Source organism: Rhinichthys klamathensis, unplaced genomic scaffold (genome assembly GCF_029890125.1).
Source record: "Rhinichthys klamathensis goyatoka isolate OS25496 unplaced genomic scaffold, OSU_Roscu_1.1 h1tg000137l_1, whole genome shotgun sequence".
Classification (NCBI taxonomy): Eukaryota; Metazoa; Chordata; class Actinopteri; order Cypriniformes; family Leuciscidae; genus Rhinichthys; species Rhinichthys klamathensis.
Genome location: NW_026606672.1, coordinates 465,608 through 482,985, shown reverse-complemented (window position 1 = coordinate 482,985; position 17,378 = coordinate 465,608). Strand labels below are relative to the sequence as shown.

Sequence of the window (17,378 nt, the reverse complement as noted above, 5' to 3'; positions counted from 1 at the left end):
CTAAGCCACGCCCATTCTGGCAGGCTAGGACGCGGCCGTGACGTCACGTCGGGCTCACTGGTAGGCTTTGCAGTTCCCGCAGAGCAGCCTATGAGCGCGCTAGAATGCCCGCTCTAGGTCTGCTAGCTGCTGCACTGCGTTAACAACATATACAAAATTAAAGATAATTTTTGGCTTCAATATCTCGAGAAGATGAATCTTTCCCGTAGCGTAAGCTAAACTTACGCAATACGAGAGAACCTCTCGTAAGAGAACAATGGTGAGATGTCCTCACTAATATAGTCAAACAAATGTTTGTGTTACTCGTAACTAGCATTTTTTGCATTTTATTGAGAAATATGAATTGATTGTACTGATATAATGGAAAAAGATGTACAAGTCACTTAAAAAATTGAGTTTACAATTATATGCAAACATTGAGTACGTTTTTTTTTTTTTTTTTTTGCAGTGACAGTTTTGCAGGACTTCAAAGAGATACGTGAAACACCCCATAACATACAGACCACATGGCTGTAACACAAGACTTTAAACAGCTCAATATGATTTCTGTGGGGTTAGAGAGGAGCCAGATCAGAAGAGTGCATCACTTTCAAAGAAAATGGAGTGACTTGAGCAGGTTAAAGGAGAGAAATGATCTAACATCTTGAGACCATGTGCAAAACTGACATTCCCTTTCCCACCTTGGCTTGTGGTAATTGTGTTTTGCAGGTATTCATTGTCCACATATGCTGATCTATGACTAACTCACCCCAAACCATGTCTCTAATGTTTAGAAAAGCCACAAAATGGTCTAAAATGAAGTCTGTGAAGGGTCAGTGCCTCCTCCCAGAGCACAGCTGAACAAGCATTCATCAGACAGTCATTAATATCCATGTACTTATCAGTGTTCTGTTTTGCTTACACAAAGGATGAAATGTGACATTCGTGGGACATTTCATCCTGCTATTTATGTAAAAAAATATATATTTAAATTCGGAAGTATTCACAATTGTTTGTACAATCATTGCATTACAGTAATTTAGTGAGAATTCTAATAAGAATAATGATAATTATTTTTTTAAATCTGGACAATTACAGTAATGAGAATTGTCCCAGGGAAAATTATAACATAACATCAAAAATGAAAATATCTTAAAGATTATAATCTCAATCTCAAATATCTTCTTTGTCAAATTATATATTGTTTGTTATATAGTACTATATTGTTTCATTTCACTTGTGTGTGTGTGCAATGTTCAACAAGTTAAGGTCTCTTAAAAATCCCATAAAACAATTAAATGCAACATAGACTGATTTTTATATCAAATATACTATTATATTCCACTAACATATTTTATTATTATATTATATATTTTATTATGATTTCACTTATGACATTGATATTAGTCAACAAAAAGATGCAAAGATTTCTTCGAGACAAAACTGGAAAATCTTTACTAATGTCTGAAGATTTAAAGTTGCTGGTAAATGTCACAAACACCCCTCAAAATAAAAAGCCTTTAAAAGTTGCACATACACACATACAATAAGATATGTTTACATTGTATGACTACGAAAAACCCATTTACTGTACGAGACAGCAAAACATCACTTGGCTTACTCAAACTAACTGTAGTTGCATTAGTGTTCAAATAATATATGAAACACTATTTTAACATTTTCTCCTTCCTTCTCGAATTACCTCTTTGTTGTTTCTACAGGAACTGGATGTTGAATGCCAATCTGTAATTTCCAAAAGTCCATTCATAGCATGCACCCAGATTCAGGTCTGTTGTTTGGCAACATTTATTTCCCATTTAATGCCCAATTAGCCCCCCTTGTGCGGGTTTGTGTTTCATTTACATGGACGGTTCGCTTAACAAAAGTCTTGCGGTAGCAATTATGGAATAAAGAGGGATGAGACTCCATTTCCTAAGCGGTTTCCTTTCTTCCAATTGTACTGTGAAGTGTAATCAGAGAAGGACTGAGAGTTTTTATCCCTTTCATTACGAGGTTGAAGATGGGACACCGCCTGACACCCAAACTGAGGGAAATGAATTCTTAAAAGTAACGCTTTCACTAGTGGTGATTTCTAAGAAAATGGCGTCTGCATTACCGAATCCACATGACCAACTTAAACCCATTGCGAAATCTGTGAGGGGAAATCTTTCAACCTTATGCGAAATTCCAGATCATGTGGATTCCTATTGAAATGACTGGATTTCGCCTATGAAAGTTCACCGAACAATGGTAAATGTAACAGCATCTCAACCCACATTGGCAGGTAATAAAATCTTCAGGACATTCTGTCACCTTCACCCTAAAACTAACCTCTTAAAGCACTTTTCATTTCCCTCTTGAAGGTGGACAAATATTTGATATTGCAGCGTGACCCTGGCTAATCAAAATCCACAAGTACATCTTAAAGCTGCAGTCCGTAGCTTTTTTAAGTTAAAAATAATGCAAAATAATTATATTAAAAAAAACTTATTCTGCCAGTGGTCAAAACTATCTGCTTGCCATAGCTAGATTCAAAACGGTTAGCTTGTAATAATGATTTTAATTCCAGTGGTACTGGTGGGTTTCCGCGGGAAATTCGAGCATGTCTTTGCGTCATTACGTCACACCCGTACACATAAAGGAGTTTCGTCTAGCCGGCTATACTGCGCGTGACGAGATGTTTAGATGTATAGGCTTTTCTCGCAGCACTTTACATAATTAAACTTATGGCATCCAGAAAGATCCAAACAACAATCATCAGTGTCAACTGGAGATTCAGCAGTTATAAAACCCAAAAGACTTCGTACTTCGGATTTAAGGTGGCTAGAGAAAGAGAAAGAAACCGTCTCATGCGAACACAAGGATTTAAACATCGGCGGGGCTTTTGAAAAGTGCGTGAACTCCGTGTTTTGAAGGGGTTCAAAACGGAAGAAGAGACGGCTTTTTTCTGCTGAACAAGTAAGTTAAGAAATTTCAATAGTTCAATCGTGTAACAGTACGTTTTCTTAATTCACACAGTTATGGAGTTTCCTTTGTTGTGCCTTTCTCGTTTTGCTATTATGGAGAATATGAATTCTGAACTACACAGGTAACCATAAAACACATTAAATTTAACATTAGTCACGCAATGCTGATGTGATGTTGTTAACATGAACAATTTGAGAACAAAGTAGGCTATAATTTGCACGGTTGCTGTAAATCGCGTTGATTAAATCTAACGAAGCTTATCATGTCGAATGCTTTTTTCCCCTTAGTTGGTCAGAACAAAAATGGATGTTACTTACTTGTTCAGAAGACATTTTCTTATGAAAATTCTTATGTTGGTCAAACTTTCAAAAAGTGAATCTGTGATTCTGTATGACAGTATCCACACAGCGCGGTGACTGACAGCAGCACTCGCCTCAAAGCACTGTGTTCATCCGCGCTGTTTCATGCCGATTTACAACCCACATAAAGATGATAATTCCGCGAATCACTGCAGTTACAGATTTCGAACTGAGAGATGGCGACAAAGAGGAAAAGCTACGGACTGCAGCTTTAAATAAAAAACCATAAGTAATTATTTCATATTCAAATATGTCCAATACCAACCATTTTTATCAGAAAGACTGCTGTTCGCCCAACACCAAAACACCAAAAACCAGTCTGGACCAGCATAACAATGATTTCAGCAGGGATAATGAATAAATAATCGTGTTAATCAGAAATGCTGTTTGTCATATGCACACTTCTGAATGAATGAACTTCTAAAAACATGAACTGGCCCGCACAATATTAAATGGGGTCTGGCGTGTGGCAGACAGAGAGTGAGGAAGACTCATTAAAGCCAGTGAAGCATTGTTCCCTAAACACACTTAAGCTCTATAAGGCAATTAGGAGACACAGGAATTAGGAATGGCTCCATGATCAAGATTCACAGAGTTTCAGGATGTTTTGAAAGGCATTCAATCTTTCTTTTTTCCATGCTGGTCTGTGATGATAACATTATATTCCTCCGGGGTGCCTAAATCAGAGAAATGTCTTTGCCTCAGTTTTTCACTCAGTTCGTCTGTGGCTGTTTCTTCAACAATGGGAACTTTGGTATTGTGGACTTTATAGAAATGTCAGTTCAACCTTATATTGTGTTTAATAGCATTATGTGGTGGAAATTATGTGGAAATAACATAGGCTACATGTTCCTGGGAATCTCAATGTCAGATTTGTAATGACAGTTTGAGTCTGAATTAAGAATTAGATTCATGTAGAAAATAATAGGAGCAATTTCTGATATGGTCATGTCTGAGCTATGAGGGTTCGAATGAGTATTTTCACAGGTGGCATTACACACAGAGAGTTTCCCTTTGTGAATAATGACAGTAATTTTAGGAGTCCTTTCTCATCTTTCAGTTTTTCCACACAATCATTCATTTCTGAATTATTAATTAATCAAGTTGTCAAATACATCATGATATCAACCTACTTTAATAGCAGCTCTCACACCGAGTTTATGTTAAGCTGTGAAATTGTTGGTCAAACATTGAAAACCTTTGGCATCATATAAAATAGTGAGACTCTGCACAAGTCACTGAAGCCATGGAATACACATTGTATATTTTAGACCCAATCAAGTGGAATAATATATTTTATAGAACTGTGAACAAAAGCTGAACACAAGCTAAACTACCTGGTTATAGCTAAGCGACGGTAGGAAAATCATGGTGAGAAAAAAAATTACTCTAGTTTCTTTCCCAAACTCCTCAGGGATTCATGTCAGAACACAGAATGGAAGAGAATTCAAGATGTTGCACAGCAGGAAGCCGAGGTGAAAATACTTACTCGCATCAGGCAGTAAATTCACAACTCATTATCACTCTTACACAGTATTTACCTTGTCAACCTGTAGAAAATGCATTTCTCCAGATTTCTATGCATTCCATTGTCAAGGAAAGTTAAAACTGTAAAGAAAAAAAAACTGTCCTCATCCACACAACCTCATTTCATTCCCATATGATTTTCTCTTATTTCACAGAAATATCAGAATACCCAGGCTCCTCTTTATCCCCATACAACTAACAGGAGTAGGAACTTGGACTGACAAGCTTTGCAAAGGACAAAACAACAACAACAAAAAAACGCCATAAACCATACACATTTGCTATATTTCATTTTCTTGAAACCATACAATAGTTTTGTGTGAGCAAAATACCAAAATTGTGACCCTGGGTCACAAAACCATGCAGTCACAAGTAGCACAGGCATATTTGTGGCAAGAGCCACATCAAAATTCATGGGTCAAAATGATCGATTTTTCTTTTATGGCAAAAATCATTAGGATATTAAGTAAAGATCATGTTCCATGAAGATATTTTGAAAATGTCCTACTGTAAATATATAAAACATTTATTTTTGTGAGTGAATGCAGCACAATCGCGAACATAAATGGACAACGATTTTCTCAATGTTTCGATTTTTTTGCACCCTCAGATTCCAGATTTTCAAATAGCTGTAGGCTATCTCGGCCAAATATTGTCCTATCCTAACAAACCATACATCAATGGAAAGCTTTTTTATTCTGCTTTCAGATGATGTATACATCTCACCAATGTGGTTTTCTGGTCAAGGGTCACAATTGTGTTAACAGAAGATGATCTCTTCACAAAAATATTCCACCAAAACTCTTAAAATCATCTTATTTCACAAAAAAAGAGGGCGGGATCACAAACATTTAAAATAGACAGAAGGGCTAGTGATTGATGACAGAACTTTTATTATTTTGGTAAACTATCCCTTTAAATAGTCTGACAATTTTTTGTCATTTGATTCATTTCTCCACACAGACAAAGCACTCATTACAGAAAACACTGGCTATAAAAAAGAAGTATTACTGGATGATATTGTAATAAGGAAATAGTGTCCTTTCATACATGGTTCCCCTTGACCAGTAACCCCAGAGCTCTGCTGCGCTGCAGTGGTGACAGCTCTGGCTGTAGGTTAGTCTGGGCACATTCTGTGATGAAGGACAAGGTTTCAGCTCTCTATAGGATGTGGGACAGTTACAGTAAGGTACACATTCCAGCCCCTAATGAACACACAGGATGCATACAGACTGATAGAAGTTTATCAAAGAGACTCCTGGCCACTTGCCCAACATCAATCCCAAAACCCCTTTTGGATTGGTATCTTGTTGGATTCAATTCAACAATGCATCGACCCTGACAATGAATAAAAGCGCAAAGGATAGAAGTGAAGAACTGAAGGGCTTTTCATAAATGTCTCATAGTTCAGGACATTGTACAGTACGTTACACAATACACATATCATCATCTGGCCTAATTTACAAGAACATAATTTCAATGGAAAAGCAGATTTGAAGAAAATGCAGTGTGCATTAATTTGAAAAATCGCTAAAATTCACAGAATAGTCTTTAGAATATGCAAAAAATCATAATTTTTTTTTTTTTTTAAATGCAAAATAAATATTTATAGAAGTCTATTGCCCAGTTTCACCGGCCAGGCTTAAACCTAGTCCCAGACTAAAACGCATGTTTGAGCTGTTTTAACTGAAAGCAACTTAAAATATATATCTTAAAATAGGTCAGTGCTATTGTTTAGTTTCTCAAGATTGACACCAGTAATGTTTTTAAGGCACATTTATAAAAGCTACTTAAATGTCCTAATTTAACAAAGGTGTAATCCTGGCTTAATGTAAGGTCTGTCTGTGAAACCAGGTCTTTATGTTCACCATGGCAATATTTAACATGAAGAGACACATTTTAAAAATCATGTGTTTTATTCATTTGTTAACTGAAGCTTTGCATCATATCTGGACCCAATATCTTGATAATATTGATACTCCTTTAGGTAGTTTTTTTTTTAAAGTTTTTTTTTTAGATATGGTATAATCGTAATGCTCTTGTCTTTTATACATAATCAGTTTGTTACTTTCTTTTTCTCCCCCTCTCTTCTTCTCTCCATATCCCATTCCACCTTGTTCGCTTGGTTAGGTTTGTGTTGTAAATGGTTAAAATGTTCTTTGAAAAAAGTTTTTAAAATTCCTGTTTAGAAAAGTGTGAATTAAAGAATGAAACAAATAAATAATAATAGTGTTATAAAGTGTTGAGGTTAAGCTTATAGGTAATATGCTCCAGGATGTTGTACGAGTATTTTATTTACAGGTGCTGCAAGAGATTGCACGCATTTTGCTGCCAAATGTAATGTCTCTGATATGTCACATAGTGAGACATTTTAAGTAAATAAATAAATTGCTTAACAACACCACTGTTGCCCTAAGCCCTTAGACATGAATCTCCCATTCTCGCTGTTCTCAAAGCAAATAACTCTTCAACTGCCAGACAAGCCATGACAAAACAACTGGAATTGATGGAAAAAGCTCAAAATGTCATTCTTTTAAGATGAGAGCATTTGCTTTCTGTCAACTTTCGCACCATCTCAAAATGTCCAAAGACAAGATCTTTAGCCGACATGAAGCAGGTAATATATCAGCTCATAGAAATGGATTGTCCAGAATACAAATCTAACTAAACTACCAATCTCAAACTGTGATATACACAGACTACAAATGTGTTACATCACATGAAACAGACTTGACAGGTCTGATAGGCATAGCTGTCTCAATGGATTCATGTAATAGAGCAATCTCGAAGCAGCATGGAAGACAGGACTTCAAGGCTTCCCTGAAGGAAAGACAGTGCCAAGAAACCCCAAAGAGCGTCATTATCCACTCTGACTTTCCTTACAGAGTTAACAGGCCTGTTCCTGTCCACCAGCCACAAATCAACCGCACACTGAAATTCTGCCAAATGTTGCTTTAAGAGTGAATTTCTCACTAATCAAATCAGTGTTTTGAGAGCCGAATGACTGGCGTCAGAAACGTCCAGGGGCGCCCACAGGATTCCGATCCATGGTAAGTGGAAGGAAAAAAATAAGCGGGACCCACACAATTTTGACATTTATATTAATAGGGACGTTGGCAACATCTCGCAACACTTACCGTAACATATCAAATGATCTTAGTGAAATGTGACATCATCGCTATACTGACCTGTGAGGCAGCAAAGCACCTCTGAGGCTACAGAAGAAATTTCACCCTATTAATTTTCTGTTATAGATCTTATTGTGAACAATTTATCCATGTATGTTTCTTTTTTTTCTCTTTTTTTAAATTCTTAATTTTTCAATTCAATCAAAATGTCATATCTTCCAGTGAAATGACAGACTTCTCTCTGGTGAGGTAAGCAGGATTTCTTCAATCATTTAGTCCGCTTAAAGCTCATGTTCATTCGTCTCCATTTTTGAATGCAATCTTAAAATCAAATCAACAACCAATGCATAGAAGCAACATCCTACCACATCCTACATTTTCTCCTTTTTTGATAATCCGCTACACTTAGATATACAATATAAATCAATAGAAATGATCTGTCATTTCTTCAGTTTCATTGCGACTTTATTCATCAAAGATGATTGACAATTAGCATACAGTTTGGATTGGCGGTATGGTTTTGTTCTGGGCAAAAACTCTCTAACCATTCATGCAGGCTAGCATGGATAAGAGCAGGGAGCGCAGATAAACCCCCTTTATGGTAAACAGAACAGAACCAACATAAATGTATTGCAGATATATTTAATGTTCAATCATTTTAAGTGCAACATAGTTCAAGAAAAATGAGTCTGATTAGAAGAGGAATATCAGAAGGCCAAGTCCTGACTGGAAGAGAGGGGGAGCTGGGGATGGAGGAGGGCAAGTATAGCTCATAATGATAATAGCTCACGCTGGTAATACTGAATGGACCTATATAACAAAAGTGGGAAAAAGTCTATCGCAACTTCCGTTTCATGCAAACTTTAAAGAATGAAACCTTCCAATTAAATGTTCTCTTTCCTAGACCACTGGTTCTTAACAAGATGACTTAAAATATTTTTAAATAAGACCAAATAAGCTAAAACAACTAAAAAAAATAAGATATATCTGTTTTAACTGTCAATGTCAAACTGTGTTTTTTTTTTATTACTTTTTTTGCTTGAAGAACCAAGGTTTAATGTCTTTTTTTTTTAAAGAAAAAAAAAGGGATATACGAGGTAGCCTAATTTTAAAAGTGTACATTCTAGACCTGAAAAAGTTATAATAAAAAAAACCTAGATTTTCTATACATTTTATGAATAGATCCGGTCTATACTGTACATTTTTCTAGAAATGCCAAGCTCTAAAATATTTTATATAGTATAATTTTTTTTTTTTTTTTTTTAAAGTCCTTATACTTTATCTTTATTCACTAAATCACAAACAACAGGAAAAGTCATGGGGCCTTCAAATATTGTTGTGGGCAACTGGGGGCCTTAGAGTAAAAAAGGTTGAGAACCACAGTGACTGTCCTAGACCCTACTGCAACAAACCAATAGTACTGCCTAAACATTTTCTCCATTGAAAGATTGATTTTTAGCAATAACGTATAGCCCTTCCATACCATAAACTCTGACAATGTTAACTGATGGTAGAGTACATGCTTCTGCATAGGACATCATAGTCAATTTCATTTTTTTCAATTTCCAAATTACTAGACAAGCACTACACTACCCACAATCCTGGAGAACTGGAGAAGTCACTGTTTCCATGGGAAAGGAAATGGCAAAGGTTACTGCTCACTCCCACATTCTCAATGTCTTTGCAATCCCGTGCTTTCACCATGAGAGAGAGTTCAAGGCTCTTTATTTAAGATTTGTTCATGCCTCTGAAGGAAATTAATAGAAACAAAATACTTCCTGTACATTAATGATTTTAGAACCGAATATTTATAGCGAATTTAAGCAAAATACTGGTGTGAATAACGTAACAGTTGTGGGTCAGAGCACATAATGTTAGTTGTCTTTAATGTAGATATTTCACATCAAGCAGGGTAAAATCTTAAAATCGTATTGTTTTGTGTTTCAAGAAAGAAAGAAACTTAATATTATCGAGAGCAACTCAGAGTGCTGCAAATCTATACAAATCCGAACCTCTAATTCCATATAATGGAGCCATTTCTTAGCTTTTACAGTGATAAAATCCAGAAATCTCTCATAGTTTAAAAACATAGCTAAGTGAAATCATGTGCACATTTTACTAAGGCACAGATTCAGCTCTCTCCTTCTTGGCTACTGATGTGATGTGATAAGAGTAACACTGTCCAGATTAGGTCTAGTCTGCATGGCTGCAGCCCAGACTGCCAGCCTGCAATGTCCTTACTGTACAGAAATGCTACGGCCTGATTTAGGGGGCTTGTTTCAGCCTGGCTGCTCACCAAAAGCCTTGGTTATCAATCAGGGACAACATTAATTATATATGCCACTATGGCACCCTGCCTGAAGCCACCTCACAGAGACAGACGTACCAGAGTTTTGATTTACAGTCAAAATGAAAAGAAAGAAAGCACTCTGTTCGGAACAAACAGACCATAACCTCCCATTTGACAGGCAATCCATCTATTAACACGGTGACATCATGCACACAGCTGATGTTCTCACTGTAATGATGGAGTAGGGACATGCTTGGCTAATACTGGCTGAGAGATATTAGAATACAGTAAAAGATGTTACACAGTGTTTGAGGAGAAATGTTTAGAACAATATTATGACCTTTTTCTTTACCCTGCGGTTCTTTGTCTAATCATTTTCAATGAGAGTATAACGTATAACCTACCATTCAACATTTGGGGTCAGATAGATTTTTTTTTTATAAAGAAATGTATACTTTTATTCAGCAAGAATTAGTTAAATTGATCAAAAGTGACAGTAAATACATTACATACATTACATAATGTTACAAAAAATTGTTCTTGAACATTCTATTTAAAGAATCCTAAAAAAACAAATATCACATTTTCCACAAAAATATTAAGCAGCACAACTGTTTTCAACATTGATAATAATAAGAAATCTTTCTTGAGCACCAAAATCAGGATTATAATTATTTCTAAGGATCATGTGACTGAAGACTGGCGTAATTATGCTGAAAATTCAGCTTTGCCATTACAGGATTAGATTTTAAAATCTATTAAAATAGAACATAGTTATTTTAAATTGTAATACTATTTCACAATATTACTATTTCTAACTGTATATTTGATTAAACAAATGCAGTCTTGGTGAGCAGAAGAGACAATCTTATCAACCCCAAACATTTTTATTTTAACATGAGAGGGAATTAAATATTTATCTGAACTTATTCAGCTTTGGTAGAAGTTCAACATATTGTAGCCTACAAATTGAACAAATTGGATTTTTTTTTATTTTTTTTTCAATTTTCATTGTTTGAGATCAAACAGTAATTGACCTCCTGTTGAAGATCCTTGCCAAAAAGTCATAAAATGAAAACATACATTATTCTGCCTATATAGACAAGACAGTACTATGATCAGACGGGCTTTTAAAAAGACATCTGCACATTCTGAAAGTTATGATCAAAGTGGTACACATGACCAAATAAAAGCAAAATGTGTTCCAAATTTCAAGTAAAACTAGAACATGTCCCAAAAACAATAATAGAGAGACCTGACCATTCTCAATCATCTCTGAACTCTTCAGTTATGTAACGCAGGGCTTAAAAAACAAAAGCATCTCCTGTTTCTGTATGAATCTAATGTATCTCTCTGAATTTGAAAATGTTGCAGGTGTTGACGGTGATAGAGCTGTGACCACACTTTTAATGAGGCCTAGTGATTGAAAAGCAACACATTCATTATATAAACACAGACATACACAGACTAATGAGTGGCACATCTTATTGAATGTTGTAAAACATGTTACGGGGCACTGATCACATAATAGATTGTGCAGACCTGACCCGCTCTAATAATCCCCAGATTATCTGTAATGTTCTCCAGCCATTGAGAAGACAGGTGGCTGAAAGGGCCCATGAGAAACAGTTGTAACACAAGCTCATTTGGAAAAACCAAATCAGACTCCTTTCACATATGGAAGCACAAATTGTATGGTGGTATAAGACTGTGGAACAGATTTCTGGAAAAATGTAAAGAACTTGAATGTGGTTATGGCTTTCACTAAGAAATATGTTCAACAGCTGTTGACAGGATAATCATGCCATGAGCTTTACCAACAACATAGTGTACAAACTGCAAAAATATTATTTTTGATTGAAATAGTCTAGTGTGTAATAGTTTTTATCTTTTAATACCAAGTGATTTCAACACGACAAAAAAAGTTAATGTACAGAGAATTGCAACATAAGCGTTACTACATCGCCCCCTCGGGATAATGTGGATAGTACTACACGACAAAACTGCACTGGAGAATGCAAACAGTTCAAATGTAATATTGAAATTATCAACAATGTCCATAAACTATGCAAGGACCGATTGTGCATAAGATCATTTTTTGCATTATGAGCAAAGAAATCACCACGAATTAACAGAAATCTGGTTCTTCATCACCTATGTTAATTTTAGGTTGTCAATTAGTTAATAAAAAGTAAAGTGTGTCAGTTAGTAAGGTGAATGCCCGCCCCTTAATCTAATTTTAAATTACATTAAAACAGCGTTATGATATGAGAATGCTAAATGTTTTGTTTACACTACACGCAACGGCAGGTGAAGTGTTTCCGTTCTGTTCTTACCCGAGTCCGGAGCACCAGATCCTGTTTCAGAAAAGTCTGCATGTAAAGCTTTAACCAGTGCAAAAATTGATAAAATGAACCACATCTTTGGAAACCAGTGTTCTTCCAATGCAGTTAACTCTCAAATAGCAGTAAGATGGTGAAAATGCTGAGGGGGGGGAAAAATCATTAAAATAAATTATAGCCTAAAATCGTATGTGTAGGTGTTGGAAAGTTTACAGAAAGTTTACTAAGCGTCATATCTGTTATCAGTCTACTTCTAGAAGTCTTGCTCTCGCTGCAAAGTGCACTCTTCCCAATCATCCTATTAAACTCCGCCCACATTACACGAACCAGTCAATCAGATCCCAGAGATCCTCCAGACAGGTGGAACCCTGATTCACCTTGCCTCTCCTGTAGTTTCATGCTTTGATCAATCTGTGAGACTGTAACATCATCAATCAAAAGGAAAACACATATGCTGCTGTAGAAATCATCATCCTTAAGGAGATTGTTGCTATGTGTGCAGTTAAAACGTAACATGCAGATTTCCAGGACAATTTAAATATCTAATAAACCACAAATCTGTATCATTTGAGTTTTTTTTTTTTAATTTAATTTAAGGACTTAAACTCATACAAAATGTTATAGTAGAAACAACTGCAGATTTCAAAGTCTGGCCATGGAACAGAAATCAGGCAACAAACTAGTCAACAGCAAAATTCAAATAAAGGATGTCCAAGCTCTTATGCATGGATGGAGCTGTCAACATAGTTCAATACTGTTTCCTTTATTTATAAATGTTTCAACAATTAATCTTTTTATTTCAACAAATCCCCTAATTTCATATCAAATGTCATTTAAAAAAAATCAAAACAAAAATTAATACATTGTATCAAAAAGTACGAAGATAAACCATGGGTATTTCAACATGCACATACATTTTAAGACCATGCAAACATTAACCTTTCTGGAAACAGCCATATTTAAGCTTGGTTGATGTACAGGGGAAAATAGCCTTTCAGATTTTGGCAATAAATTATGAAAGGTTTGATAGGTATGATGTTTTTTTCCAAATCATAGAGAAGCTGAAGAAAGGTTTTTTTTTTCGATTGAAGCACAGTCTCGATCCACTCTGGCAATGGATGTGCTGCGAGTGCAAAGAATTGTTCAATAGTTACACATGAGCAATGCAACAACTCATAACAATATCAGCAAAATGTCAGCACATCCTTTAACCCTTTATCCTTCAGTCTCACAGAGTATGTAGAAAAATAGCAGTTGTTCAGACTGTAGATTTGAAACAACATTTTTCTTTTTTCCCCTGACAAACTTGACATCTGATGCATGCACATACCGATTTTTGTATATATATATATATTTCCTTCTGATTTCTGCTCTTTAATCATTGTGCCTTTATGCATTCTAAAATATACTTGTTCATACATTTTTGCTCTTTGTTTGTTTTGGGGGTTTTTTTTTATAAAAAAGAAGGAAGATTTAGTCACTATCATGCTAAAGCCTGAATCTGGATTTCCCAGCAGGTAAAGCTACAAAATGAATGAAGTATATTTTTCAAAGTGTCATCTCGTTGCATAGCCCTACGTAAAGAAAATATATGTTTAAAAAAATGAATAAGGAAAGAACATTCACTGTCAGCAAAAGTCCTGACACATCGGTGGCCAAGAATCGCCTGATTAGCCAAACAATTCTCCAAGCATCTAATGTACTCATGTATGTTAATGTGGAACACATTAATCCTAGACAGTATAGTGTCCCAATACAGAGTTTTTTTTTCTGTTCTTTTAGACTGCCACGCCCTCGGCATTCAGGTGGCTAAATATTCCTCTCATGTTACCAGCGTGATAAAAGGAGTCGGCCATATTTCTATAGAGCAAGCAGCTGGGGAACGGCGGCAGAATGAAAGCTGTGAGTGTGTATGTGTGTCTGGGGGTGCTTGGAGGAGTGCCATGAGGGGGAAAGTTTAAACTTAACACAGATCAGCCTACTGTACCGGTGCCAGGACCCCGACTCAACGCAACACAACACGCGCTCACATCGGGAAATCTGCTACATGAGCAAAGCTCACTCTTTTGTGACAGTTCATTGGTTCTCAGTCCTCTCATTTAACCGTAAAAGACCAAACAGAGAAGGCAAATAGCAATGCAGTTTGAGCATCTTCATCAGGACAGGAAATATACACCGTAAATATTGGTTTCGTAACCATGGTCAATCAAGAATTGAAGACTTTTTTTAACATGCAATTTTATAACTGTGGTTATAAAGTCCCCGTCAGGACAAATTCACAACTACTGCAGTTTTTTAATAGTTACTCCATACTAATATATGCTTTTGGTAATGGAATTTTCAATATTCCATTTAGTCCTAAAATTATACAAAAAAGGAGACAAGAATTTAAACAAACAAACAATCATACTGTAATTTCCATTCAAAAACATATTGTGAATTCAAAGGTACTGTGTCTTTGCTTCAGAATTAAGGCTTGCGATCGTAACACCTTGTAGTTCCTTTTAACCCTTAGAGCTTGTTCAGTTCACTCTATCAAGATGCATTAAAAAAAGCTAAGGTTGCATCACTACTACAATATATTCAAAAGGTTAGGCACTTTGTAAATAACATCTGGAGCAGTCAAGAAGAATCGGTAGACCTGACAGTATGGTGAAGCCGTAAGCAATTTAAGTAAAACCGTTCGTCTTTACAATACAAAAAGCACATAAATGTATAGATAAAATATGTACAACAATTTGATATAAAACAAAGTACATTATGGTTGTCAAAGGTTTCACACATAGTGATATGTGCGAGGAATGGTCATCAGCAGCATAACGAACAATCTGCTTTTTACAACAGTGTGAAATGACATGTAATTCTCTTAAATGGCGATAGGGGGCACTGCTATTGTGCGTTTTGTAAAGGAAAAAAAAAAACATTGTTGCTTGCATTTCCAGCCACTTCTATAAAGGTTTCGCTTCATAAAAGTTACACCTATAATGGCAAGGTAACATTTTCATGTGGATATTTGCATTTAGAGTGTGTCTCAGAGGCTTGATTTGAATAAAACTGGCTAGAGGCCCATTGTGGTCTACATTTGTAGCAGTGCGTCACTCTTTTCCCAAGTTACACAAACACGTTTTGGCATCTGTTGCCTTTAGAAAGGTAAAGATTAAGAAAAAGACCATGTGTTTTCACATCAACTGTCAATCTCATGTGTTTGTAAAGAGACCACGCCCACAAACTATTTAGCCTGACTGGAATACATCAAAGTCGGTTGGGTTGGCGCCTTTTTATCTCACATCTGCTGCTTTGTAAGCGTACATGTATGTTTTATCCCCTGGATATTGAAAAACAAATACATGTATTACTGCATTTAACACCACCCGCAAAATAAGAGATGATAAAACTCATCATGAATCGAAAACAAAAACATCATCCGTATGTGTTGTGTAAATAAAAGCCATGCTAGCACCAGTCGTCCACCTCTGCCATTGGGTAGTACTGCCGTGCCCGTCCTCTGCTAGTTCCGGGGCCCGTGGTGAAGTGGTATCCATTGGGAACCCCGCGGAACTGCTGTTGGGGAGGTGGGGGAATCGCCACGATCTGGGCAGAGCGGCCCGTCTGAGGGCTCGAATCCTCTTGGAAGACAGCGTGGGTTTCGGGCTGGAGGCCGGCAGGGTGGTCCGGGGGGCCCAAGAAGGGTTCTGAGTTAATGCGACTGACGGGGGCCGGCGAGCTGGAGATGGAGTCGCTGTACAATAGGCCGTTGTGCTCGGACAGACCGCGGCTCAGCCTGCCGGGACTAGGGGGAAGCAAGCCGGCCTGTGTGCCCAGAAAGTGCACAGGGGAAGAGTTGGCAGTCCTGTAGGCCACGGAGGGACGAGGAGTAAGGGGGACCTGGGGCAGCTGTCTGCGCCCACGGCTTGGAGTGCTCGCCCCTGAGGTCAACAACACCGGGCTCCCCTTAGCCCACCCACTGCCCTAGATGAAAATTAAACAGGCAAAATCAAAACAATAAAATAATGAGGCGGAAAATGCCCAAAAGGTTAGACAGGGACCAGGAGCCAAAGAAGGAAGGAAGGGAAGGAAGGAAAAGTAATATGTTGGACAAGACAGCAGAAAAAGATGGAAGATGAATAGGACAAAAATGAAAGACAAAAACAGAGGAGGAAGTGAAGATGACAGTCAAGACAAAGAAAGAAAAGATGGACAAATGCACAGAGAAATGGTGTGAAGGAAAAGTGGAAAGAGAAGTGAAAGCCTATGAGTGGTTGCACTACAGCTGTAGAGAAGAGAAACATTTCATTTATGAGGTTTATATGACAACTTGTAAAACTTTATAAGAAAAAAAATCCTATTATATCTCGTTGTCTTCATGGCTTGTGTAGGAATGGTTAGTGTTTCACAGAAGCTCTTCTAACTCTTCACTCTTCTAAAAACAATGCAAAGTTGTTGTTGTTGTTGTTGTTTTTTTAATTAAAAAGGTATAAAAGCTAATTCACCTAATTAACTGACTAGCTCATGTATCAGTCCAATGCTCACTATCCACCTTATTTTTAATAAGAGTGGGCGTGGCTATCTGCGAGTCTTCTGGTGTCAGCCATTTACAGTTAGTTTAGACTAAACACACTGGTTTGTAATGCAAATAGTTTCACAGCTTACTGCACTTTGTTGCTCTTCTAGCTATAGCTAATAAATTGTTCAAACCTTGTAACCTTTGTAAGGTTCAATACAAATTGAGCTCTACTTCTACAGACAATAATTAAACTGGTCCCTCAGTCAGTAAAAAAAATAAACA

The 17,378-nt window shown here is 36.7% G+C and overlaps 2 protein-coding genes across 11 annotated transcripts in view; both read right to left on the bottom strand.

The window, feature by feature from the left end:
* si:dkey-61l1.4 (collagen alpha-1(I) chain) overlaps positions 1–12,745 on the bottom strand; it is a 61,511-nt gene extending 48,766 nt beyond the window's left edge. The window contains exon 1 of the mRNA XM_056257372.1: positions 12,587–12,745. Within this exon, the coding sequence (XP_056113347.1) occupies positions 12,587–12,671 (85 nt within the window). The 5' untranslated portion in view covers positions 12,672–12,745. The remainder of the gene's footprint in view (positions 1–12,586) is intronic.
* A 1,275-nt stretch (positions 12,746–14,020) lies between these two features.
* cacna1ba (calcium channel, voltage-dependent, N type, alpha 1B subunit, a) overlaps positions 14,021–17,378 on the bottom strand; it is a 116,686-nt gene continuing 113,328 nt past the window's right edge. For 9 of the 10 annotated variants that reach the window (XM_056257362.1, XM_056257361.1, XM_056257364.1 and 6 more), the window contains one exon: positions 14,021–16,561. In XM_056257362.1, coding sequence (XP_056113337.1) covers positions 16,046–16,561 — 516 coding nt within the window. In that variant the 3' untranslated portion in view covers positions 14,021–16,045. The remainder of the gene's footprint in view (positions 16,562–17,378) is intronic. The other variant, XM_056257369.1, reaches the window with a different exon arrangement.